The sequence below is a fragment of the Lissotriton vulgaris genome, chromosome 4_1, assembly GCF_964263255.1.
Source record: "Lissotriton vulgaris chromosome 4_1, aLisVul1.2, whole genome shotgun sequence".
In the NCBI taxonomy this organism is placed as follows: domain Eukaryota; kingdom Metazoa; phylum Chordata; class Amphibia; order Caudata; family Salamandridae; genus Lissotriton; species Lissotriton vulgaris.
Window position 1 is genome coordinate 1,361,071,473 of NC_141691.1, and position 26,300 is coordinate 1,361,097,772.

Here is a 26,300-nt window from a genome sequence, read left to right on the forward strand (position 1 = left end):
TAGTATAAAGATGGGAGCGGGCCCCCTGTTAAAATTAGATCATCTTTGGAATCAAGATACCACTTTCTTCGAAAGGACTTCACGATTTCTTCTTCAAGATTCTCCCTTGTGGCTAAGGAGTAGTCACCCTGCATCCGCAGGCACCATCCTAAAGAACACTGCGGTCTGCTGCAAGTCCTTCATCACGAATCCGACGACCCAGCTCGACGAGACCCGGCTTCCCTGGCACCTCTGACCTCTACTCACCTCTACAGCCCAGCTGAGAACCGTGAGTGCGACGAGACCTCAAGGGACCGACGATCGCCAAGACTGCACGACATCTTTACTGCAAGCCCACCGTGTCCTCCACTGGTGAGTGCTTTGGGGTCCGAGAAGCCCCGACCCTGCGCAGCTCCAGCACCCAAGATCAGCCCCCCTGCATCTCCACGATCTGCGTGGGGCCCTTCTGCTGTTTGCTGTGCACCGCGTTGTTTGGCTACTAGCCGGCTGGCTTGTGGCCCTCTGAACGACGCCCAACGACTTCACGACTGCTGGTCTGGTTGCTCCAGGCTGGCCTTTGCTTCCTTCTTCAAGAGAGGCACCCCGGACCCTCCTGGTCCACTCCAGACGCCATTTTAGGTCCACCGCGTGGGCTTGAATTTGCCAAGGCTTTGTTGCCCAATCCTGGGTCCAGCGACGCCGACAGCTTCTATCTTCGTGGGACAGCTCGATCCTCCATCCTGGTCGCCGACAACGCCTCCTGGTCCGTGAGATCTTCGAGTCAAGCGTCACCCACTCACCTAGTCGAGGTGGCTACCATCCGGTGCCCTCCTGGTGCCCACTGACTACTGGCTAGTAGTCTCGAACTTGGTCCCCTCTGCTTTCAGGTGTCATCTATCTTCAAGATCCAGGCTTGGATCCGACTGAACTTTCTTCACTGGTCACCGGCCAGCATCTTTTCTTCCGGCTCCTGGTCCGTCTACGAGGATTCCCGACGTCTTTTCAGACCTATGCAGCTGCAGCCCCTGGGCTAGGTAACTTCGGCATTTCGGTGCCCCAGCATAGCCTCACTATCCAAGGGTCAGAATCTACTTTCGTTTTCTCCCTACCAGGTCGGGTTCGCCCGAGAACACTAACTTTCTAATTCCTAGCTACCATAGACTTTTGTCCCGCATCTCGCGTGAGAGTGCACACACTGCACCCGAGTCCCCTAGGCCTCCTAGACATAATCTAACGATTCCCTAGTCAAGTCCTAGCGATTCCAAAAGCTATTAGTACTGTACTTACCTGCTAGGAATTTCGCATTCCACTTTCAGAGTATATGGTTTTCCGTGCCCCTCGGGCATTTGTATATACTGTGCTAACTTAAGTATTTTTGTAAGAGTTTTGGTTTGTGCTTAGTACCCTGTCCTCATAAAGAGTACAGGGCTGTTGTGATCTTTAAATAAATAACTGTTTATTTTCATAACACTTGTGTGGTGTCCTTTCACTTGGTATTCAAGGGGTATATGTGTGGTAAACAGCTGGCTTAACGCGCCCTCTCGAGTCTTTAGCCTTAGACTGCTCGTATCCACGCTACTAGGATAGCTGGTCTATAAGGTTGACTTACAACCAATCATCAATAAGGGTTGCTGGACTGATACATAGTGTTCACTAGAATAGTGAGCACTGCATATCAGGCCACCTTCTCACACCCCACTCCTGGAAGAATGGTTGGAGGGCCTGGGGGTGAATCTCTCATTCGTGTAATTGCTGGCTGTGCCTGCTGAGCAGGTCGGCAACTTGGTTGTCCTTCCCTGGAAGGTGTTCTGCTAGGAGAAAAATGTTTTTTGGAATCGCCCACTTCCAGATGCTCTGTGCCAGATGGGACAGCTGTGGAGAGTGCGTTCCTCCCTGTTTCTGGATATATTACATTGCGGTCATGTTGTCCGTCCGGATCAACACCGTCTTGCTGTACAAGTATTTCTGAAATGCTTTCAGGGCTAGCAATATCACTAGCAACTCTAGTTGGTTGATATGCAGCTTTTTCTGCTTGTTTGTCCAGAGGCCCTGTATCGTGTATTGAAGGAGATGGGCTCCCCAGCCTGTCAGTGATGCGTCCCGTGTTAGTATTAGTTGTGGAACCGGCTGTTGGAACAGTCGCCCCTTGGAAAGGTTTTGTGGGTTCCACCACTGCAGTGAGTTGCGAGTGCGACTGTCTACCAACACTAGGTCTTTTAGTTGTCCTTGAGCCTGGTTCCATTGCAGTGCTAGGCATTCCTGTAATGGGCACATTTGTAATCTGGCATGGGGGACAATGAATATGCAGGAGGCCATCATGCCTATGAGCTGCATAAAGACTTGAGCTGTGAGAGTGTTGTGGTTGGAATTTTTGAATGAGTGCCTGCATACAGGCTATCCTTGTTGAGTTTGGATACGCCATTGCCACCGAGGTGTTTATGGTGGCTCCAAGGTACTGCTGTATGTGGGACGGTTGCAGATGTGATTTTGTGTAGTTGATTGATAATCCCAAGCTGTGTAACAGCTGGATTGTTTGAGACGTGTGTTCTGCGCATTGTTGGTACGATTTTGCTTGTATAAGCCAATCGTCCAGGAAGGGTACACATGGACGTGCTGCCTCCTGAGATGTGTTGCCACGGTCGCTAAGCATTTTGTAAACACTCTTGGAGCCGTGGTAACCCCAAAGGGCAAAACCTTGAATTGGTAGTGTTGACCTTCTATTGTGAACCTGAGGTATTTTCTGTGGGCTGGATGGATGGGTATGTGGAAATACGCTTCTTTGAGGTCCAGTGTTGCTAGGAAATCCCCCTGTTGTAGCAACGGGAGCACTTGTAGTGTGATCATATGAACGTGCTCCGACAGTATGTATTGATTTAGGGGTCTGAGGTCCAATATCGGGCTGAGAGAGCCATCCTTCTTGGGAATAAGGAAATAATGGGAGTACACTCCCTTCCCTTGCTGTTGGAAAGGGACTTGCTCTATGGCCCCCTTTTCTAGCATGCAGTTCACCTCTTGTTGTAATAGGGTGATGTGCTCTCTGGACATTGGACGATGTCTTGGTGGTTTATTTGGTGGTGTAGAAGTCAGTTCTAGGCAGTAGCCAGACTGGATAATTTCTCTCACCCACCTGTCTATGGTAATTGTGTTCCAGAATGGTAGGAACTGTTGTAGTCTGCCTCCGACCGGTGTTATGTGGTCTGGAGGTAGTGTGATAGAGTCATTGTTTTGAGGCAGTGGAGGCTCTGGTGATATTGCCTCCACGTCCTCTTCCCTTGGTATTGTTACCTCTGTAGCCTCCTCTGGTGGTGTTTTTAGCAAAGGAACCTTTATATGAGGCCGTTGTTTGTGAGGTATGTCCTCGTGTGTTTGCCCTATATGAGGAGCGTCGAAAGGAGCCCCTTCGTTGCTGAAATTGCAATGCCCCCATAGATTCCGCTGTCTCTGTGTCCTTTTTCATTTTATCCAAAATGGTGTAGACAGCAGGGCCAAACAGAACGTCCTGGTTAACAGGCTGCTTAAGGATAGTGGACTGTACCTCATTTTTAAAACCAGAAATACGCAGCCATGCATGTCTGCGGAGTAGAACGCTAGTGTTGATTGACCTAGCTGCAGTGTCTGCTGCGTCAAGCGCGCATTTGATGGAGGCGTTTGTTATGAATTTTCCCTCCTGTATGAGATCTTGGGCTTGTGCTTTGAAAGGCTCAGGTAGGTGTTGCATTAGGGTCTGTAGCTGGTCGTAATGCGCCCTGTCGTACCGAGCCAGTATTTGTGTATTAGCTATCCTCCACGAGTTGGAGGCTTGTGCCGCTACTCTTTTCCCTGTTGCCTCTAGTATCTTTGACACTTTGTCTGGGGGAGGTGCTTCCACGGTTGTTCGGGAGTTGGCCCTTTTACGTGTGTTGGCCACTACCAGTGAATCAAGTGGTAACTGCCCTTTGATGTAAGTAGGGTCTGTAGTGGCCGCCCTATACTTTTTCTCTATTCTGGGGTTGATTACCAGTGCCCTGGCTCTGTCCTTAAATATGTCAGGTGCATGTTTTAGAACTCCCTTTAACATGGGAAGTGTTTTGACACTTTTTTCTGATGTAGGGAAGGTGTCAAACAAGAAGTCTTCTGCAACGGGGTCATTATGCATATCCACGTTGTGGAACTGTGCAGCCCTATCTATGAGCTGATTAAAAACTACTGTGTCGTCAGTAGGAGATGGTTTAGTAGGATAAGAGGACATGTTAGGGATGGGATGGGTGTTATAAGGTTCCTGAGGGTCAGTGTTCTGTGGGAAGTCATATTTAGGCTGTGGCTCATTCCCTGTGTTACCCTCGTCGTCCCCGTGATGAGAGGGAGAGTAAGGAATATAAGGATTGAAAGGAGTAGTAGGTATGATAGGTTTAAAAGGAATGAAGGGGCTAGGAGGAGAAGTCCCAAAGTCCTTTTTCTTCAGTGGAATGGGGGACTGAGGTTCAAAGCCTAAAGGCCTCTTTTTCCTATGCAGGATGGTAACTTTACCAGTCTGTGGGTCAATAAAAATTTTTGCTTGGTCGTCTGAGGGATCTGGGTGGAAGAGTTCTTCTTCAACAGTCCTGGGTTGAGCCTTAGGCTTTGGTTTGTAGACGACTTTAGGTTTAGGAACCGGCTTTCTCGGCTCGGGCCTTTTTTTCGGGTCCACTGCGTCTTTCGGGTCGACGTGTTTTTTGTGCTCCGTAGGCTTCTTCGGATAAGTGTTATCTCCCGAGTCGATGTTTTTGTTGGTATCAACTGGAGTCTTTAGTTTTTTCGGCTGAGCGTCTTTCCCGGAGTCGATTGTCTTTTTTGGATCGACTGGCGTCTTCGGATCCGGTGTTTTCGGTCCGAGAGGACATTCTGGCTTGGACGCGTGCTTCGGTAAGGTGCCTTTTGTTGGGTCGACGTTTTTCGGTGCCGAAGGCTTGTTTGGGTCGGTGACCTTCTTTGGTTCGGTGCCCTTGGGTTGTGTGGCCTTGTTCGGGTCGACAACGTGTTTCGCTCGACAATTTTGGGCTGTGCGTCCTTCTTGGGGTCGACAGTCTTTTTCGGCTCGACGCTCTTTGGCTGTACAGCCGCTTTCGGATCGACGCCCTTCGGGTCCGCGACCTTCTTTGGCTCTGGAACCTTCTTCGGGACGATGTTACTGGGCTCTGGGGTTTCTGAAGGTTTCGGTTTCAGAGCCGAGACGGATGGCGGGGCAATCAAAACTTTTTTATGATCTTGGCTAAGGCCTTTTGGCGATGCCTTGACCGGAGTCGTTGTTATTGGGGTAGATGGTGTCAGGGGCAGGGTACTCACGATTTGCCCCGGCGGGATCTCATCATCGGAGTCCAAATAGTCCTCTACGGTGACTATCTCTAGGTCCGAGTCCGGCGCCTCTTGTAGTTCTTGGTCGTCATCGAAGATGTTGTCCGGGTCTGGTGACTGTCGCTAAATGTCTTGCCTGGCTGCACGTCGGTTCTGAATAGTTTTTTTGGATCGAAACTGTGCACAGGCTGGACAGCTTTCCTCTTCATGGTCTGGGGAAGGGCACTTGTTACATACTGAGTGCTTATCAGTATGTGGGAACTTGGCGTGGCATTGCGGGCACCTTTTAAATGGGCTTCTTTCCATCGACGGTCGGCTCACATGGCGTCGAAAAGGCCCAACGGCCCACGTCGACGACCGCTTGGAGATGGAAGGCTGGATCGAGTAGAAAGATACCGATTGAGAACAATACCGTCGAACCAAAGGCCTTTTGGCCTTTAGAAAAGTTTTGTTTTCGCTTTCGCAGATGGAGTATAGGAGTTTGCATCCGAACCCAATGGCGGAAAAAAACAATCTGAGGATGGAGAGGATGCCCATGCGCACTGTAGTCCAAGGGAGGAGTCACCTATCTCGTGATACTTCGAAAACTCTTCCAAGACAACAAGTGCAATCATCCAGACCCAACACTAGGCGGCGATCTATGCACAAGATATTAATTCAGCAGCCCATATGCCTCGAACATATGCGTTCAAGTCCAACACTACCATCCAGTCTTCTGGATCGAGGGCAGACAGGTATTGAGCAAGCGGGAGCATTTTAAATTTCTTTTTCTTGAGGTAGAAATCGAGAGAGCGCAGGTCTAGGATAGGACGAAGGCTCAGTCCTTTTTGGGCACCAGAAAATAGCAGTAAAAACGATCGCGATCTACATTTGGCATCGGCATCCTCTCTATGGCCTCCATGGCCAAGAGAGCGGACACATACTGGCAGAGTAAGGATTGATGGTTGTATGTCAGCCTGTGGTATGCCAATGGCATTGGTGGAGGGGTAGTCATGATGGGGAGGGAGTAGCCCCTTCGGAAAATCTGAAGAACCCACCTGTTGTATAGACCTCCAGTGGGGTAGGTGATGGTGTCCTGCCTCCTAGGTACCCATGATGGTAAAAGGGCAAGCTAAGGGGTTTTGGAGGCTGCAGCTGCTGGGGGAATGGTGGACAGATCTGACCTCTGGCTGCCCGACCCAAGGGATCTGTGGGTACTGCGCCCTCTGCCACACAGAGGCTTGGAGGCTTGCAAGCTGTGGTGCCTGGGGGGTGGGGGGGATTAAAGACGTGGCTGGGATCCCCTTCAGGGGCCAAGAAAGAAGCAAAAGCAGACTGGCGTTGTGAGAGGCATAAAAGGCCCAATAACCTGGCCGTAGATCCGCTATTCTCGAAGTGCTCCAGAACGGAGTCCGCCTTGTCTCCAAAGAGACAGGAACCATCAAACGGCATGTCTGTAAGCAACACTTGGACATCCCCGGAAAAGCCAGTTTTTTCTCAGCCATGCATGGTGGCATAAGGCCACCGACGAAGAAACCACTCTGCCACGCAAGTTGGTTGTATCAAGCCCACATTGAATCATGAACTTTTCTGCATCTCTCCGATCAGACATAGTTTGGGAGAGTATGGTCCGGATCTCCTCCAGGACCATTGGCAGCACCAGTGCAACTGAATCCCGGAGGGCATGAGAGTAACAGCCCAAAAGACATGCAGTGTGAGCAGACCTCGGTGCCAGTCTGGTGGAAGAAAACATTTTCTTTCCTAAGGTGTGCAGCCTCTTGGATTTCGTATCCTGTAGAGTGTTAGGGAAAGCGCCCAGGACTTACATGGGAAGTGGAGTCTTGAATCACCAAGCTTTCTGGGGTAGGGGGGTGAGTAAGGAAGTTGGGGTACCAAGGGCAGAGTGGTGGTGGCGGGCAATCTTCCTGTTCACAGGAGTCCCTGTGCAGGGTTCGGTCTAAGTCCCCAGCAGGACATCTGGGAGGGATATATTAAATGGGTTCTGAGGGAGTCACTCCCGACTGAAGCACCTTTGTCAAGACATTAGTCTTAACTATCACAGAGGGTGGGCTAAGATACAGGATCTTGGTAGCCTTCTCAGCACCATAGTAAGACGCCCCTCCCCGTAGCCACTTTTGGAGGAGGAGAGCATGCCAGCATTTGGAGAGGTAACCAGTCTGCTGGCGTCCGCCAATTCCTCAAACTAGTTAATGTTGGGGTCTAGGGGCTGGTATTCTTCAGGGTCCAGCGACCATTCCCGATCCTCTCCGAGTCACAGCCCATTAGAATAGGGCTCGGGTTCCGGCCTGGAAGGCATGGCTCCAGTCAACGACGGACGACACCCCTCCAGTTCTGTGTTGGAGCCATGGATGATAATGGGGACCGTGCCTGGAGCATTGGATTGGGACCTGACGCTGGGAAAAGTTGAGGTGGTATCACCGGTGCTAGTACAGATCCATCTGTAGATTCAGGGGCCCGACTGGAGCTATGAGCAGAACCACCGGCGGAGAACCAGTGGTGGCCCCTCCCAAACCTGCAGGGCCTGAAGGTGCGCCAACAGGAACGGGTTGCCTAAATTGGAGGGTGCTACGCAAACTAATGATGGCTCTCCATGCCACTGGAGTCAAGCTATCCTGGCTGATGAGGGCTCAAAGCCTGAAACTGGTCCTAGGATGCTTGATTACAGTCCAGGAAGGAACTGGCCAGGCAGTTCGGGCTGGACTGTTCCCATTGGGCACAGGGTCAAGACTGATTTGCATATGGCTGGGTCCAAACTGGAATGGCATGGTGAGCAAAAAAACAATGGATTTAGGCCCAGATCTCTGTACTGGGGTGAATGTATGACATTGTTCTGCATTCTGTAGATAAATTGTTCTCTTTGCATTTGTCACCCCGAGTGGGACGGGTATGCCCAGAGGTGGGTCCCGTGCTCTCCATGCCACTGGAGTTAAGCTATCTTGGCTGATGAGGGTGGAAAGCCCGAAACCGGTCCTAGGATGCTTGTTTCCAGTCCAGGGAGAACCGGGCCTGGCAGTTCGGGCTGGACGGTTCCCATTGGGCGCGGGGTCAAGACTGATTTGCATACGGCTGGGTCCAAATTGGAATAACATGGTGAGTGAGCAAAAAAATTATGGGTTTAGGCTCAGATCTCTGTACTGGGGTGAATGTATGACATTGTTCTGCATTCTGTCCATCAATTCTTCTTTTTGCATTTGTTACCCCGAGTGGGACGGGTATGCCCAGACGTGGGTCCTGTGCTCTCCATGCCACTGTAGTCAAGCTATTATGGCTGATGAGGGCTGAAAGCCCAAAACTGGTCCTAGGATGCTTGTTTCCAGTCCAGGGAGGACCTGGCCTGGCAGTTCGGGCTGGACTGTTCCCATTGGGTGCAGGGTTAAGACTGATTTGTATATGGCTGGGTGCAAACAGGAATGGCATGGTGAGCAAAAAAAGATGGATTTAGGCCTAGATCTCTGTACTGGGGAGAATGTATGACATTGTTCTGCATTCTGTCCATCAATTGTTCTTTTTACCTAAATTGGAGGAGCATGGCCTCATAGAACTCGCAAAGCTGGGTCGGTATTGCTCCCAGGAACTCGAGGAGGCATGGAGCTGGCTCAAGTGCAGGCTCGTTAGTGGAGCCAGACCTTGAATGACGACGCTCCCTCATCTCGTTGGATGGCTTCGACGGATGAGGCGCGGTTGAACACCTTTTTGACTTCTTACTGTTAGGCACCATGAACATGCCTTCCGGCGCAGACGGCGCCATGCGGAGCCAAATGATGCCACCTACCGGAGCACAGTAGTACTGCTCACAAAAACCTTCCGGATTCAGTCTGACGCATGAGGATAATTCCAAGGTAAGGAATCTCGGCAGCTAGAAGTCCCTATCAGAAAACGTGTTTAGTTGGGCTCTGTTAAAATGTAACTATTTCCAGTGACTATTCAGACTGAGCCAAAATTACAATTAAAAAGGTAGTCTTTTCACACTCACTGGAGAATGTTATTCCATTGAAGTAGGCAAGTAGCCCTTAAGATCACATTTTGGGAAAGTAACCATCCCGATGGTATGTTGAGGAGAAATCAACAATCCACTGTCACATTCCGAAGGGCAGAAGTAAGTTGTGGGCTCCTGAGTCATCACCTCCCTCACTGGACATGGTAAGGCTTAGGGAACTGCAGTGTCTTAGAGCACCTTTCTTGCAATTACTGATCTAGGAGCAGTCATGTCCCTGGACGCCTCATCATAATAGAAATCCTCTGCTCTTTTCTTTATCCAGTTAAGGGTTATATTGGGGGGCCATGGAGATGAAAAGATGAAACAGGACCCAGTACCACAAAATACATGTCCTGTGCCCTATACAGTCCTCATAGCCTAGGCACACACAGAGCTGGCTGAAGAAAAAATTGGACATGTAGAAGAAAGAACCAGCATCAAAGAGCAGCAGTGACAACTCTGGTCCAAAAGAAATGGAGGCTCAAGGACATGGTCTGATGAATCACAGAGAGGGTCTATGGCACGGGTACTCATAGTACGGCCCGCGGGCCGGTGGCAGCCCGGCAAGCCTTCCGTGGCGGCCCGCGGACCATGAGGCATCCTACCCTGTTTTGAAAGAGTGTCTGCAAACACTCTGCTGCTCTGTGGGGGCCCGCCGATTCAATCGAGCGAAGCCAGAGTGCAGCTGCAGGGGCGCTAAGAGGAGGAGAATTCACATGCAAAGGGTCTTTTTGAAGACCTGTGAAATGCTGTTAAGTGCTCGGGTGGGGGCTGCGTGTCTGTGCGCGCTGGGGAAGCTGTCTCAGCCCGTGACAGAGGGAGAGGGAGGGAAAGGGAGACTGAGAAATGGAGACAGAGAAAGGGAGGAGGGCGACCGAGGGAGATGGAGTGAGGGAAGGGTATCCTAACCACGAAGAGGCCTGCGTCCTATCTGCATTGCTCTCTCCTCCATAATACATAACAGAACATGGGACTGATGCAGTCCTCTGCAGTGCAGCCACAGACTCAGAGGCCTACACCTCAAGACACATTAGAAAAATAAGGATGTCAAGTAGAGGTGGATATTTAAAAATAATGCCATACGATCAAAACCTAAAAGTTATTTCCCCCAAAATATAGTATATCAACGTATTATTCCTCTTGCTGCAGAAGGCAGGGTTATTAATTTATTTCTACTGTCATCACCAGTCATGCTCACACACAATCCCCACACTTCATATCGCCTGTTAACACAGTTTTCCCTTTCCTTCCTTGCGTTGTTAATAAAAGGTAATCTATGCGTGGACTTCAGAGCGACGATATTAGGCCCAGTGACCTGTAGTCCACAGCACGTGTTAGCAGGGAGAGCTTAACTCACTGAGCTACACAGCTAAGCAATGACAATGTGGACTGCCTTTCGAATTATTCTCTTCATAACTACCCTAGGGAGAATGAAGGAAAGCAGCAGTAAGAGGTAAAATGTAGTCTCAACAACGTGACATAACCAAATCATATAACCAAATCATTATAATGCACAGATAAAGCTATTGAATTAAGTTGGGCAGTCCAGAATAAAGAACCCAGTGTGCTATTGCTTTAGAAATGCTGCTTTGATCAGAAAAACAAAACAACCACTGATGGTGGTGGGCCTTCAAGATGATATGCCCCAAACCACGCCATTCAATGTCACTAAAGATCAAGAGGTGGATATGTTATGTTCATTTAAGCTGTAGGGCACTTGAATCACCCCAGAAGGGGTATCTCAGTGCCAGAGTGAACATGGACAAGGCAGAGTTAGTATGACCGGTGAAGTGCTGTGAAGTGCTCGGGTGGGGACTGTGTGTCTGTGTGCACTGGGGAAGCTGTCTCAGCCCGTGACACACAGGCAGGGTGAGATAACAGAGGGTGACAGAGGGAGGTAGAGGGACAGAGACAGAGGGAGGGAGGGAAAGGGAGACAGAGAAAGGGAGGAGGGCGATCGAGGGAGATGGAGTGAGGGAGATGGAGTGAGAGAAAGGGGAGTGATGGAGTGAGGGAAGGGGAGGGAGGGAAGGGGAGTGAGGGAAGGGGACTGAGGGAAGGGGAGTGAGGGAAGGGGAGTGAGGGAAGGGGAGTGAGGGAAGGGGAGTGAGGGAAGGGAAGGGGAGTGAGGGAAGGGGAGTGAGGGGAGAGAGGGAGGGAGGTAGAGGGAATAGGGGGAAGGGGAGTGAGGGTATGGTAGAGGGAAGGAGAGAGGGAGAGGGAGTGATACAGTCAGAGTGAGTGAGACAGAGGGAGACCCGGGAGGGAGAGGGGGAGAGGGAGAGGGAGACCCGGGAGCGAGAGGGGGAGAGGGAGAGGGAGACCCGGGAGGGAGAGGGGGAGAGGGAGAGGGAGACCCGGGAGGGAGAGGGGGAGAGGGAGAGGGAGACCCGGGAGGGAGAGGGATGGAGAGAGAGGGAGATAGAGGGATGGAGAGAGAGATAGAGAGAGAGGGAGAGGGATGGAGAGAGAGGGAGAGGGATGGAGAGAGAGGGAGAGGGATGGAGAGAGAGGGAGAGGGATGGAGAGAGAGGGAGAGGGATGGAGAGAGAGGGAGAGGGATGGAGAGAGAGAGGGAGAGGGATGGAGAGGGAGAGGGATGGAGAGGGAGAGGGGGAGAGGGGGAGAGGGGGAGAGGGAGAGAGGGAGAGAGGGAGAGAGGGAGAGAGGGAGAGAGGAGAGAGAGAGAGAGAGAGAGAGAGAGAGAGAGAGAGAGAGAGAGAGAGAGAGAGAGAGAGAGAGAGAGAGAGAGAGAGAGAGAGGTGCGTATGCCGGGTCTGGTAGCTCAGTGGACGAAGGCGTCTGCTGCAGAGACCTGTGTTCAACCTCATGGTCACAGTTTTTTGTTGTTGCTCTAGCTCCGCCCCCTCCCCCACTGACCCCGCCCCACCGGTGCGGCCCTCGGACACAAACCACACTGTAAATTTGGCCCCGAGAGAAAGTTTGTGAGTACCCATGGTCTATGGGACTAGTTTGATCCAAGCCTATAGCAATGTACATTACAGCTGGGCCAGCGGTCTTTCATCTGGGTCTGCATAATGAAGGGGGTTTAAATGAAATGCTGAGATTGGCAACACCTTTAATAAATCTAATGCCGACACTCTGTATTACTTTTTGGTGGAGACTGACAGTGCTTCGTCCAAGGCTTCAATGAAGAAAACTGACTTGAAAAAAGTTTTTTATTTTGTTTGCAGGGACGTCAGTGTGAAACCTAGGTCAAGAGAATGAGAATGGCTCCCCTTGTCCTGCTTCTGGACAGGAGTCAAAACCCTGATCAGTTGCTCCCAAAATGCTTTGCATGAAGCACAGACACAGGTGTTGTGACTGAGCCTCAGGTACCACATGCAACCTCTATAGAATAATTTAAGAGAGCTAAAAAAACAAAAACATAGAATACGTTTGAGAGTTAAAGACTTCCAGAAAAGTTGTGGTAGAATGGACAAAAAGAATACCGATTTAGGGAAGTGGGATATAAGGGCCTGGCTTCAGGTGTCAGTTGGAGCTTCCACCGAAATAGTGTTAACCAGAAACCAAGTAGTGATAGTCTCTGAAAGCCTGGCACAGTCTTATGGATTCAGTCTGTGCCTAGGCCCTATCACTAGAGCGAAGGAACGTGCCGTTTAGTAATATCCATCATCACAATCGCATAGTACAGCAACAAAACCAATTTGTTAAGAGATCTGTGAACTGACCTGTGCTGTATTTTATTCTGTTTCTCACTTTCAGAAAGAGTCTCATTTCCATTTGTGAAAAGAGGCTTCCTTATGGACAACAGGCAGATCATGAGATTGCTACCATCGGCTCCATATTATCAATGACTGAAGGATGCCTGGGATAGAGGCCCAAGGGTGGGTTTGTTATATACTAGGGGACAACATATCATCTACTCTCAGAACACAGGTATAATCCTTATAATGCTACCATTTCGGTAGCCACTTGGAACACTGCTTATTTGGGGTTATACAACAAACAAAGAATAGAAACCAGCATCCTCATACTTGGTTAGTCTGGCCCTCCATTTATAATGATTAGTAGCAAAACATACTAGGTCTACATCTTATAAACGATGAAACTTAAGGGAAACTTAAATAAAGTTAAACTAAAACATACTGCTGTAATGTTGAAAACACATACCTTGCCCAAAATATCTTTATTCCTTTTAGGGTAATTGCCAAGAGTGCACATTCTTCTTGGCTGTTTAATCATTGTTTCCTGATCTGCCATTTTTTGTTTTAAGATGGATTCTATGTACTGCAACTGTGGAATAAGTTTCAAAACACAATTAAGAGGAAAGGGTAGAAAATTTAAAAACATATTACTTGCATCTTCATACAAATAACTAGATTGTAGCACCATGCTACACACATTTTGCTCCACTAGAAATGTTCTCACTCTTGTAAAAACCTTTGTATTGGTTTTACAGCTAAGAAGAGATCAGAACGAAATTTAAAAGGAAATGTAATGCTTCTGTGCATTTCTCCAAGCCCCAGAATTCTGCGTGTTCATATAGGGATTATACATCTAACAAAATGTATGAATTAGCGGTAAGGTTAACCTAAACTGGAGTACTTTAACATACATAGTTCCACTGCCAAGATTCAACATGAATCACTACTGCTTGCACATCACTACACATTACCCATGTTAGCAAAGGATTTGATTAAGTGAGCATTAATCTAATACTGATCACTTCCACTAAAACACCATGTACAGCCCCTTAAATGATGTCTATTCTTAACAGTGGAATTAAGGAAATTATATAATAATTGGGTGAGTTATTACATAAAGCTGGTCAACACAGCTAAAAGATTGTAACTACTTTCAACATTTATCATCCATGGAAATCTATAGATATTACTTTGGATGCAACAATGTGATAAGCAAGTGATGCCAGCATACCCTGTTTTCTTCTGGTAATTCAAGTTTATGTTTTTTAAGTTCATTTCTTAGAGTGGACTCCCTTGCTTTTGCTTCTACAACTTGGCCTGAAAAATAAGAGAAAAGCAAAAATGTGATAGGTGGAAAGATTGAAGTAATCTCAGATACAGGTAATTACTCTGGGTCACAATGCAGTCAAATTTCAGAATTAACAGAGGCATTGAATTATTTAAATGCTCTGTAGAGTACCCAGTATTTAGAAAAGGGGGAGTACATTTTGGGAAAAGAACAATTTATTTATTTATAAAGTTTTATATAGCGCGAACAAGATCTCGAAGGATATCAGAGCGCTTTACAAAGGAAGAACATAAATCCAGTATTCCAGAGAAGTGACAAGCATTAAGGTCACTGAACCATCTAGCCATCATACGTAACATGTATATAACACAAAAAGGAATATGCTATTTACCAGTATGCATCTGTTCTTGGCATCTAAGGCTGCTGACATTCATATCTGTGCATAGATCGCCGCCTAGTGTTGGGTCCGGATGATTGCACATTGTTGTCCTGGAAGAGTTTTCGAAGTATCACGAGATAGGTGGCTCCTCCTCTGGACTACAGTGCGCATGGGCATCCTCTCCATCCTCAGATTGTTTTTCGCCATTGTGGCAGAGAAGAAGTGTGATACAGTAAGAGATGTCCATGCAAGAAAGAAGAGTAAGAAAGAATGCTAAAGCTGCGACAGGCACCGGGGAGGAGGGAGGGCGATATGAATGTCAGCAGCCCTACATGCCAAGAACAGATGCATACTGGTAAGTAGCATATTCCGTTCGAGGCATGTGGGCTGCTGAATTCATATCTGTGCATAGAATGTATAGCAGTCTCTCCCTTAGCGGAGGCTACCTGTGCCAGCTACAGCAGTCTGAAAAAGAGTTTTGAGAACAGCCTGTCCTACAGCTGCTTGGAGTGTACATCTACGCAGTAGTGTTTGGTAAATGTATGTATGGTTGTCCATGTGGCTGCTCTACATATTTCCTCTAGAGGAATGTTCCCTAGGAAAGCCATGGATGCTCCCATTTTGCGTGTGGAATGCGCTCTTGGGGGCACTGTTAAAGTACGTTTAGCTTTAATGTAACATATTTGGATGCATTTAACTATCCATCTAGCTAAACCATTTTTTGAAATAGGGTTACCTTTGTGCTGTGGTGAAAAGGCAACGAACAACTGTTTTGTCTTACTGAAATCTTTTGTCCTGTCTATGTAATATAGGAGAGCTCTTTTAACATCCAGTGTGTGCAGGGCTCTTTCAGGTACTGACTGTGGATTTGGGAAGAACACTGGCAGTTCTATTGTTTGATTGATATGGAAGTGGGATACCACTTGAATTTAGGGTTTGTCCGAAGCACGACCCTATTTGCGTGAATTTGAATGAATGGCTCTTGAATAGTTAGGGCTTGCAGCTCGCTAACTCTTCTAAGCGAAGTAATGGCTACGAGAAAAGCCACCTTCCATGTTAAAAATTGTATCTCACAGGAGTGTAATGGCTCAAAAGGTGGTCCCATTAGTCTAGTTAAAACAACATTTAGGTTCCAGACAGGTGAAGGTGGGTGTCTTGGGGGAATCACTTGTTTGAGGCCCTCCATGAATGCCTTAATTGCAGGCACTCTGAACAATGAAAGGTGCTGCCTGTTCTGAAGGTAAGCGGCTATGGCTGCTAAGTGTATCCGTATGGACGTATAGGCTAGATTGCAGCGGTGTAAGTGCAAAAGATAGCATATGATATTTTGAATGGACGCGTCTAGTGGGTTTACGTCGTTGTTGTTACAATAAATGACAAAACGTTTCCACTTTGACGCATAGCATGCTCTTGTTGTAGTCTTTCTTGCTTCCCTGATAATGTTCATGCAGTCAGGAGGTAAGTTGAGGTAGCTGAACTCTAGGACCTCAGGAGCCAGATTGCAAGGTTCAACTGCTGCGGATCTGGGTGCTGAATGTCTCCATGGCTCTGCGTTAAGAGGCTGGGTGTTAGACGTAGTCTTTGATGGGGCACCACGGAAAGTTCTAGGAATGTGGTGTACCACGGTTGCCTTGCCCATGTTGGAGCAACTAGGATTAGCGTCATGGAATGCTGGCGCAATTTGCGTGCCACCAGCGGTATCAACGGTGCTGGTGGAAAAGCATATGCAAATTTGCCTGACCAGTTCATCCATATCGCATTGCCCTGAGACTGCGGGAACCTTGCGGCGAAGGACCGGCATTTTGCGTTTTCTTTTGTGGCGAACAGGTTTATTTCTGGCTGTCCCCACTGTTGGAAGTATGGTTAAAGCACTGAGGGGTGAATCTCTCACTCATGCACTTGCTGGCTGTGTCTGCTGAGCAGATCTGCGATCTGATTGTCCTTGCCTGGGAGGTGTTCCGCCATGAGAAATTTTTTTCTCTGGATGGCCCACTTCCACACTTTTTGTGCCAGATGCGACAGCTGTGGAGAGCGTGTTCCTCCCTGTTTCTGTAGGTAGTACATTGCGGTCATGTTGTCCGTCCGGATCAACACGGTTTTGTTGCAGAGATGTACTTTGAAAGCTTTGATTGCCATAAAAATTGCCATCAGCTCTAGCATGTTGATGTGCAGTTTCTTCTGCTGCGTGGTCCATAGGCCCTGTACTGTGTGGTGGAGAACATGGGCTCCCCACCCTATCAGGGATGCGTCCGTTGTTAGCACAATTTGTGGTGCAGGCTCCTGGAACAGTCGGCGCTTGCAAAGGTTTTGTGGTTTCCACCAATGCAGAGAGTTGTATGCACGACTGGTCACCAACACTAGGTCGTTTAATTGTCCCCGAGCCTGGTTCCACTGCCGTGCTAGGCACTCCTGCATCGGACGCATGCAAAGTTTTGCATGAGGGACTATGAAGATGCACGAGGCCATCATGCCTATTAGTTGCATAAACACTCGGGCTGGGAGTGAGTGTTGTGGCTTGAACTTCTGGATGAGCGTTTGGATGCTGTGTATCCTGGCAGGATTTGGTTGTGCTTTTGCTGCCAGAGTGTCTATTGGTGCTCCCAGATACTGCTGCACGTGGGCAGGCTGGAGATGGGATTTGTTGTAGTTCAGCGAGAAACATAGACTGTGCAGGAGGTGAATAGTGCGCGACATGTGGCTGGCACATTGCTGGGCTGACTGTGCTTGCCAGTCATCCAGATATGGATAGACATGTATATGCTGTCTTCTGAGGTGTGCAGCTACTGTCGCTAGGCACTTGGTGAACACCCTTGGGGCTGTTGTCACCCCCAAAAGGGAGGACTTTGAATTGGTAGTGCTGGTTTAGAAGTGTAAATCTGAGATATTTCCTGTGTACCAGGTGTATAGGTATATGGAAATATGTGTCTTTGAGGTCCAATGTTGCGAGGAAGTCTCCTTGACGCAACAGTGGCAACACCTGCTGCAGAGTGATCATGTGGAAATGCTCTGATAAGATGTATTGGTTTAGGGGCCTGAGGTCTAAAATTGGTCTGAGACCCCCGTCCTTTTTGGGGATTAGAAAGTACAGAGAGTACACCCCTGTGCCTTGGTGTTCTAAGGGTACTAGTTCTATGGCCCCCTTTTGTAGCATGCTGATGACTTCCTGCTGCAATAAGTGTAGGTGTTCTGCGGACATAGAACGTTGTCTTGGGGGTACGTTGGGCGGTGTGGAGATTAACTCTAGGCAATAGCCATGCTGTATAATTTGCCTCACCCACCTGTCTGTAGTTATGTTTTTCCAGACTGGCAGGAACTGCTGTAGTCTTCCCCCGACCGGTGTTAAATGGTCTGGGGGAAGTGACAAGAAGTCACTGTTTGGTGTTGGTGGAGGATCTGGAGCTGTTATTTCTTCGTCATCTACCCTTTGTGTTATTGCCACGGTATCCACCTCTACTGTTCTTGTTGTAGGTGTTTTGCGTGTTGCCTTTATTGTAAGAGGTTTGCTGTGTTGAGGCTCCTCCAACAGCTCCTCTGTTGCCGGAGCGACGAAAGGAACCGCCTCTATATTGCTGTGACTGCAAGGCACCCATAGACTTTGCCGTCTCGGTGTCCTTTTTCATTTTGTCCAGTATTGTGTCCACATCAGGACCAAATAAATAGTCAGGGTTAACAGGTTGATTAAGTAAAGTGGTTTAAACTTCATTTTTAAACCCAGAGATGCGTAGCCACACATGCCTTCTGAGCATGACACTGGTGTTGATAGCCCTGGCTGCTGTGTCTGCTGCATCTAAGGCACATTTGATGGATGCGTTAGATATGAGCTTTCCTTCTTGTATCAGGAATTCTGCCTGTTCCTTATAAAGGTCTGGTAGATGTTGGAAGATTTGCTCCAGTGTGTCATAGTGCGCCCTGTCATATCTGGCTAACAGGGCTTGCATGTTTGCAATTCTCCATATGTTAGCTGCTTGAGCAGCCACCCTTTTGCCTGAGGCCTCCAGAATTTTGGACTCTTTGTCTGGAGGTGGAGCTTAGCCAGAGGTTTGAGAATTAGCACGTTTACGTGCATTGGAGACGACTAAAGAGTTCACAGGCAGTTGTCCCTTAATGTATGTAGGGTCAACCGGAGCTGGCCTGTATTTTCTCTCTATCCTAGGGTTAATGACCCGCTCCCTGGTTGTGTCTTTAAATATATCCCCTGCATGTTTAAGCACCCGTTTTTAGCATTGGCAATGTTTTGACGTTTTTCTCGGAGCTGCTGAAAGTGTCAAAGAGGAAGTCTTCATCAATGGGATCTGCATGCATCTCCACATGGTGATTATATGCTGCCCTTTCTATTAGTGCGTTGAAGGCAGCTGTGTCCTCTGTAGGCGATGTTTTAACAGGGTATGCAGGATTGTCAGGAATTGTTTGAGAGTCTCCAGGATCCACAGGGTCAGTCCATGGCTGAGTTTGTGTGTCCTGGTCATTATCCGTCGGATAATTATACTGGTCATTGTCCTCATACTCCCCATAGTCATCTGTGCGTGTGGACGAGTACATATAAGTCTCCTGCACATATGGTGTGATAGTTTCAAAGAGAACTGGAGATGTTGAGGTGTCTCTTTTCCTCTTTAGAGGTATTTTGTAGGACTCAACGTTAGTTTCAGGCCTGATTTTCCTTTTTAATAGGGTAACCTTCCCAGTATCGGGGTCGAGATACAGTTTGGACTGTTCTTCAGCTAACGGATCCTGTTCTTCAGGTACTGTAGCTCTTTCCCCCAATCTTGGCCTTTTTGGCTGGGTTGGTTGGAATCCGCTATCTTGTTCGACCATCCTCGGCTTGACGTGCGGAGGAAGTCCCAATTTTATCGGTCCGAGAGACTTTGGTTGTTGGACCGTTTTAGTAGACTGTATGATCTTTTTTGGAGCCGTGGAAACCGATCCGACTGTTTTTGGTTGTTCGATAACCATCCTTTGTCCCGGTGTAGACTTCGAGCTTGCTGCTTCAGAGCGATGTTTTGTTCCCTCGGTTCGACGGAGCCCTTCGGCTCGAGTCTTGATTTTGGCTTAAGTGTCTTTGTGTGCACTTGCTTTGGTTGTTTGACTCGTAGTTTGGGATCGACAACCGTTGTCCGTTCGAGTCCTTTCTTTGTGTTGCTTCAGCTTAATCGCGGACATAGGAGTGGTGGCTCTGGCCTCGACAACCTTTGCATGCGACCTCGACGGGTCGACGACCTGTTTTTGTTTGGTCGGCTTCGACGGATCCGCCATTTTCGGTCCGAAGAATGGGATGTCGATCAGTTTCGGTTTTTGTTTGGTTGCTATCACTTTCGGTTTCGATTTTTCCAAAGTTTGGTAATGTCGCACCGATGGCTCTTGTATTATATTCTTAGCCGGGCTTAACCGTGGGGCTATAGAATTGGCGTTTTGATCTTGGCTAAGGCCTTCCGGCGATGCCTCGACCTGAGCCTCTGGATCTGAACCTGCGAATATATGGGCTCCGTACTCACGGTCGGCCCAGTGTCCTCGCCGGAGTCGTCCTCGACGGCTCCTATGCCTGGTTCGTCGTCCCCTACCTCGATGATATCTTCCTCGTCATCGACTTAGTAGTTGGAGTCGTGTTCAGACCCCTGCTCCGACTGCTGATCCGAGTCTTCAGGCTCGACGATCTCTTCGTCGTCTTCAAAGATGTTCTCTGGCTCAGGCGCTGACCTCTGCATCGTCTGCCTCGCCGCACGTCGAACCCGAAGAGTCTTTTTTGACCGAAATTGAGCACAAGCTAAGCAGTCGGCTTTGTTGTGTTCAGGAGATAAACACTTATTACAGACTGGGTGTTTATCAATGTGTGGGTATTTAGAGTTACAGTTGGGGCATCGCTTGAAAGGACTTCGTTCCATCGACGATTGGCCCTGGTGTCGAGAAGGCCACGCGGCCCGATTCGACGTCCTGAGCAGAAAGAACAGGAATAAGTTGTTGGTACTGATCGAAGATACAATACAGACTCCCCAAAGGCCTTTTGGCCTTTAGAAAGTTATAAGCTATTTCCGAACTCCGAGTAACGAAAGTACATCCGAACCCAATGGCGGAAAAAAACAATCTGAGGATGGAGAGGATGCCCATGCGCACTGTAGTCCAGAGGAGGAGCTATCTTGTGATACTTCCAAAACTCTTCCAGGACAACAATGTGCAATCATCCGGACCCAACACTAGGCGGCGATCTATGCACAGATATGAATTCAGCAGCCCACATGCTTCGAACACATGCTTACTGGAGCTCAAAACACAGGTAGTATTTATGTTACTCCTAAGGTAAATGTGTGTATTGTGGTTGTGCGATCCCTCACCCCATGTATCACCTGACATTCAGATGTGCTCACTGTTGCGTTCTTTGATGAGCAAACTTGAATGCATTTTTCATGTTATGTTTGAAAAAAGATCAATCAAGTAACTTACAAAACCCCCAAATAATGAATTGGAAAAATACTCTCAGATCCGTCTCTCTCATAATATATCTACCTCTCTATCTATATGTGTATGTATGTATGTATGTGTGTAAATATATATATAAATATATACACACATATAAACTCAGTGGAGGTCACCACTCGGCAATTATAGCTGGGATTGTGTTTCCATAGGAAATGCATTATTTAGTTTGCTTATATCTTTGGTGCCATTTGATGAATGTTCATTAAACTTGCAAAAAGAAAAAAAAAGGAAATTCACCTCAGCTCTTCACTGGAACGTTTTGGGGAGTTCTGTCAAGCAGGGGCTGAAAAGGGGGGATTAGAGGTGTATGTGAAGGTGAATAGTCCCAAAACAAGTTTTTCAAATTTCTACATTCATTTATCCATGGGAACTTTAGACACAGCTACTACAAAACCATTGATCGGATTTAAACCAAATGTGTCAGAGAGCTAGATCTTGGGCAAGAAAGAGTGATTTTTGTGAGTTGGTGTAAATTAGTTCAGTGGTTTTGAGCAATCAAACTAAAGAAATGTGTCTATTTCATGCCTCTGATGATCCCGGGGCTAAAGGATCTCATAGGGAGATCAGATTGGCTGCTACCACATCACAGAGGGGATGTGATATCCAGGGCCACTATTGGCTCGGGGGAAGAGGGCAGTGCACCCCACTCCTCTTAAAGGCTCCAGAGCATAGGGTCCCCGAGACCCTTCTGGCTCGTGGCGGGGGCCACGTGTCCCCTTCTTGTTTACAAATTTCGTTTTGCCCTGGGGGGTGGGGTCCCAGGAGCCCGAAGTGGCTTGGAGTGGGCATCCGAGCAACTCATCCTCTTTTTAAAAAAAACAAAAAGCCCTGGCATCACTGATAACATCACTGCAACATCTGAAATTATATCATAGATTAAAACACTGTTCATGTTGGGGGTGCGAGTTATAGTTACTTTAGGGTACAAGTTAAAGTTCCTTGAGATAAATATAACTGGTGAATGTCAGTGGTTTTATCTGTTCGAAACAGCATATTGACATTTTTAACTATAACGTTCTTTTAGCCATGCCTTCTAGTTTTTTCAGTGGAAATCTACATACACCCACACTACCTACTGCCAATCGCCAGTAGGTAGTTATAGTTATCTAGTAGTTTCCATAGGATAAGCGTTTTTTTGACTTGCCTCTATCTTTGGCACTGTTTGACGAATCTCTCAAAAAAGTGTCGAGTTGGATCTTGTGCATTAAAAGGTTCGGGGTGATCTGCCAAGCAGGGGCTGAGAAAAAGGGGTGATCAACAAAAAAGTGCATTTCCCATGCTAATTCCCATTGGAATGTTAGACATGACTACAACCTGAACAGCTGGACGGATTTACACAAAATTTGGCATAAAGGGAGCTTGTTTCCGAGATATTAAAAGAAAAACACATTTGTATAGATATAGACGAGGACACTCCAAGTCCCCATCTTCAAATCTGACTGGCTGCCAACACTTCAAACAGGAAGTATTGGCAGCCATCTTGGGACTCGGCTTCATACGACTCCCCCCAGAAAAAGATCAAAATAAATATAGGGGACAGGGTAGCAATACCCTGAATCTCAATTCTACTGCTGGAGTTCCATAGGGACCCCGTCAGAGCAAAAATTCATAAAAAATAAATAAATAAATTATAGGTAATTTGCAACGAAGTTGTGAATTCTGGGCAAAAATATATTGAAAAAACAAGTGTTGCCCTTTGCACTTGTTTACTGTATAGCCCCGTGTAGTCAAGGTCTTTGGGGCATAAAATTAAAAGAAACAGATGGGGGGTGTGCTGTCCCCACTCCTGTGGCTCTTTGGAGCCCCGGGGAGAACCACCTAATTTACATTTGACAGTGGGGCGACACAGCCCCCCTACACTAGGCTCCCTGAGGCCCGGGAACCACCACTTCCCCAGGGCATTACATATTAAATGGAATGGACGGTGCAGACGCCCCTGTCCGGGCTGTTAGAAGCCCTGGAGACCACCACATCCCCAGGTAAAAAAAGTAATTAAAGTGGGGCCGCGTGACCGCCCAGGAGCCACCACCTCATTGGGGTCAACGCACAAGCTACTTACCTTCGGTAACGATATATCTGTAAGATACAGTAGTTAGAGTTAAATTCCTTACCTTAGAATATCCCTAGGCATCAGACTGGATACGTCAAGTTTTGCGTAGCAGTACCTCTGCGTGTCGGTAGGCGTCGTCTGCAGCTCCGCGTCCGTCGTCGCCGGGATGACGTCGTCGGAGAACTTAGACGCCGCCCTCGCGCGCTGACGTCAGTTCTTGTACATAGCTTTCCGCGCCAGGAACGCAGAGCCATGCCAGAGACCGACACTGGTGCCATGAAACTAGGGCCCTCAAAGGGAAATACTTTAACCCTAGATATCGGTTCACAGAACAGGGAGGATGTGTGGGGCTGTAAGGAATCTAACATTAACTACTGTTTCTTACAGATATATCGTTACCGAAGGTAAGTAACTTGTGCATCTGAAAGAAACAGGTTAGTGTTAGATCCCTTACCTTAGAATAGATACCCCAGCAATACAAACCCGGTGGTGGGTCTGCGAACCAAGATCACACCAGAAAGTCCTGGAGAAAGAGAACGGCCGAAAAAGCTGTCTCTCCGGACTTGGCTGTCCAGGCAGTAGTGTCTTGCGAATGCGTGCAGCGAGGCCTATGTAGCTGCCTGACAGATGTCCTGCAAGGGGACTCCCCGGCGCAGAGCAGTAGTAGCCGCCGTGGCCCGAGTGGAATGGGCCCTCAGCACAACAGGAGGCTCCTTTTTAGCCAAAGAGTAACAGACCTTGATGCACAACACGACCCACCGAGAGATGGTCCGTTTGTGCACCACCCGTCCAGTCTTCGCGCCCACGTAACCAACATAGAGCTGGTCGTCTACCCGGAACTAACGTGTGCGGTCTAGATAGAAGGAGAGCGCACATTTTGGGTCAGACGGTGGAGCCTCTCTTCCTCTTTCGAGGGATGCGGAGGCGGAAAGAAGGTGGGCAAGGTGATGGACTGCCCGATATGGAAGGCTGTAACCACCTTGGGTGTAGGAAAGAAGGCCGAGTCCTCAAGACAACCTTGTCCTGATGGACAGAGAGGAAAGGAGGCTCAGACGATAGAGCCTGGAGCTCACTTACTCTCCTGGCAGAGGTGATGGCAACGAGGAATGCAGTTTTAAGAGTCAGAAGACGAAGAGGGCAATTGTGAAGTGGCTCGAAAGGAGCGCACATTAAATAGGTAAGAACAAGGTTCAAGTTCGACTGAGGCATCACGAAAGGAACAGGAGGAAACATGTAAGTGATGCCTTTCAAGAATCTATTTACAACAGGGGACTTGAAAAGAGAAGACTGATCAGGAAGCCTCAAGAAGGCTGAAATGGCAGTGAGGTAGCTTTTGATAGTGCAAGGAACAGAGCCCTGCTGGGCAAGAGAAAGAAGAAAGAGGAGAACCTCCGAAAGGGGGGCAGAGAGTGGATCCACAGCCTTTGCTGTGCACCATGCCACAAATTTGTTCCACCGGCAGGCGTATACCGAATTCATGGAGGGACGCCTGGCTGCCAGAATCACATCACAGACTTCAGCAGGCAAGTCAAATGGCCTCAACTGTCGCCGCTCAATCTCCACGCATGTAAATAGGTGGAGACTGGACAGGTTCGGGTGGAGGACCGTCCCCTGCTGCTGCGATAGAAGGTCCTAACGAAGAGGCAGACAAATCGGGGGATCGACTGACATGCTGAGTAGCTTGGGATACCAGTATCTTCGTATCCATTACGGAGCCACAAGGATGACTTGGGCCCGGTCGCGCCTGATCTTCTTCAGCACTATGGGCAGAAGTGGTATAGGCGGAAAGGCGTACAATAGACCACAACTCCATTTGCGAAGAAAAGCGTCTCAGAGCGAGCGCCGCCTTGGAAATGCCAACGTGCAGAACTGATGACATTGCGCGTTCTCTTCGGTGGCGAATAGATCTAACCAAGGCTCTCCCCACTGCTGAAAGAGGCCTTGCGCCATGTCCGAGGTCAGACGCCATTTGTGATCAATCATACTCCAACAGCTGAGTTTGTCCGCCCTGGCGTTCAGGGAACCTGCCAGGTGTTGAACCACCAGGACGACGCCTTGGTGTTTCAGTGACTGCCAGAGGCGCAGAGCCTCCTGAAATAGGGTCGACAACCCCATCCCGCCCTGTTTGTTGCAGTACCACATGGCGGTGGTGCTGTCTGTGGACCTCATGGGAACAGTCCAGCCCTAACTGCCAAGCCATGCCTTGTCTGGACCGGAAACAAGCCTCCTGACAAAGGGTCCACAACCCCACCTCCCTGTTAGTTGCAGTACCACATGGCGGTGGTGTTGTCTGTGGCTCCGACCCCACAACCGGTCCTTCGACCTCCTCGCGGACCGGGACCTCGAGCGGCACGGGGCCGACTGCAGGAGCTCCAGTCGCTTGCGGGACTGCTAGCGACTCGAGCTTAGACGTCAGGGCTCGACAGTCGGAGCAGGCCTTGTCGTCGTGGTCGAGGCCTAGGCAATGAAGACACCGGCAATGGGGGTCAGTAACCAACATCAGACGGTCGCAGTCAGCGCAGGGTTTGAACCCCGGCATCCCTACCGGCACCATCGGAATCGTACAGACTTCGAAACAGATAAAAAATGATCGAAAAAGTTTAGTTAAAAATAGACTAAGGGTACCACTTTTTCCGCATCAGCGCTTGGTGGCGCGGAAAAAAGAAGAACGGACGTCAGCGCGCGGCGGAGGCGGCGTCTAAGTACTCCGACGACGTCATCACGGCGCCCATGATGCCGACGACGGACCCGCGGACAACGCCTACCGACACGCATGGATACTGCTACGCAAAACATTTCCGGATCCAGTCTGACGCCTGGAGATATTCTAAGGTAAGGAATCTATAACTAACGTGTCTCTTTCAGATGTGTCTATATATAAGGTAGATATAGATAGTGAGCAAGGACACAGTCTCGTGTCCGAAACGTGTCTTGAGGCATGCACCATTCCTTTAATTTAAAGCAATAAGAAATTAAAATCTGATTTTGGCATATTATTGAATCAGTGTTCCTGTTTAAGTGCGTCCAGGCACTGGGAAGCTGTGGAGTTGATAGATACACAATATCTAAGTAAGGGGTGATTACACCACCTTACCCAGGCTGAGTGATCAGCCTGTGATGTCAGTTTGGATGGCCAGCCAGGGGTGGCATAATACATGCTGCAGCCCCTGGTAGGCCTTGGA

At 48.5% G+C, this 26,300-nt stretch overlaps 1 protein-coding gene across 1 annotated transcript in view; it reads right to left on the reverse strand.

The window, feature by feature from the left end:
* SMCHD1 (structural maintenance of chromosomes flexible hinge domain containing 1) overlaps positions 1-26,300 on the reverse strand; it is a 2,274,803-nt gene that overhangs the window by 448,434 nt on the left and 1,800,069 nt on the right. Inside the window, exons 43-44 of the mRNA XM_086965602.1 lie at positions 14,165-14,250; positions 13,400-13,522 (exon numbers count right to left, since the gene is read on the reverse strand). Coding sequence (XP_086821728.1) covers positions 13,400-13,522; positions 14,165-14,250 — 209 coding nt within the window. The remainder of the gene's footprint in view (positions 1-13,399; positions 13,523-14,164; positions 14,251-26,300) is intronic.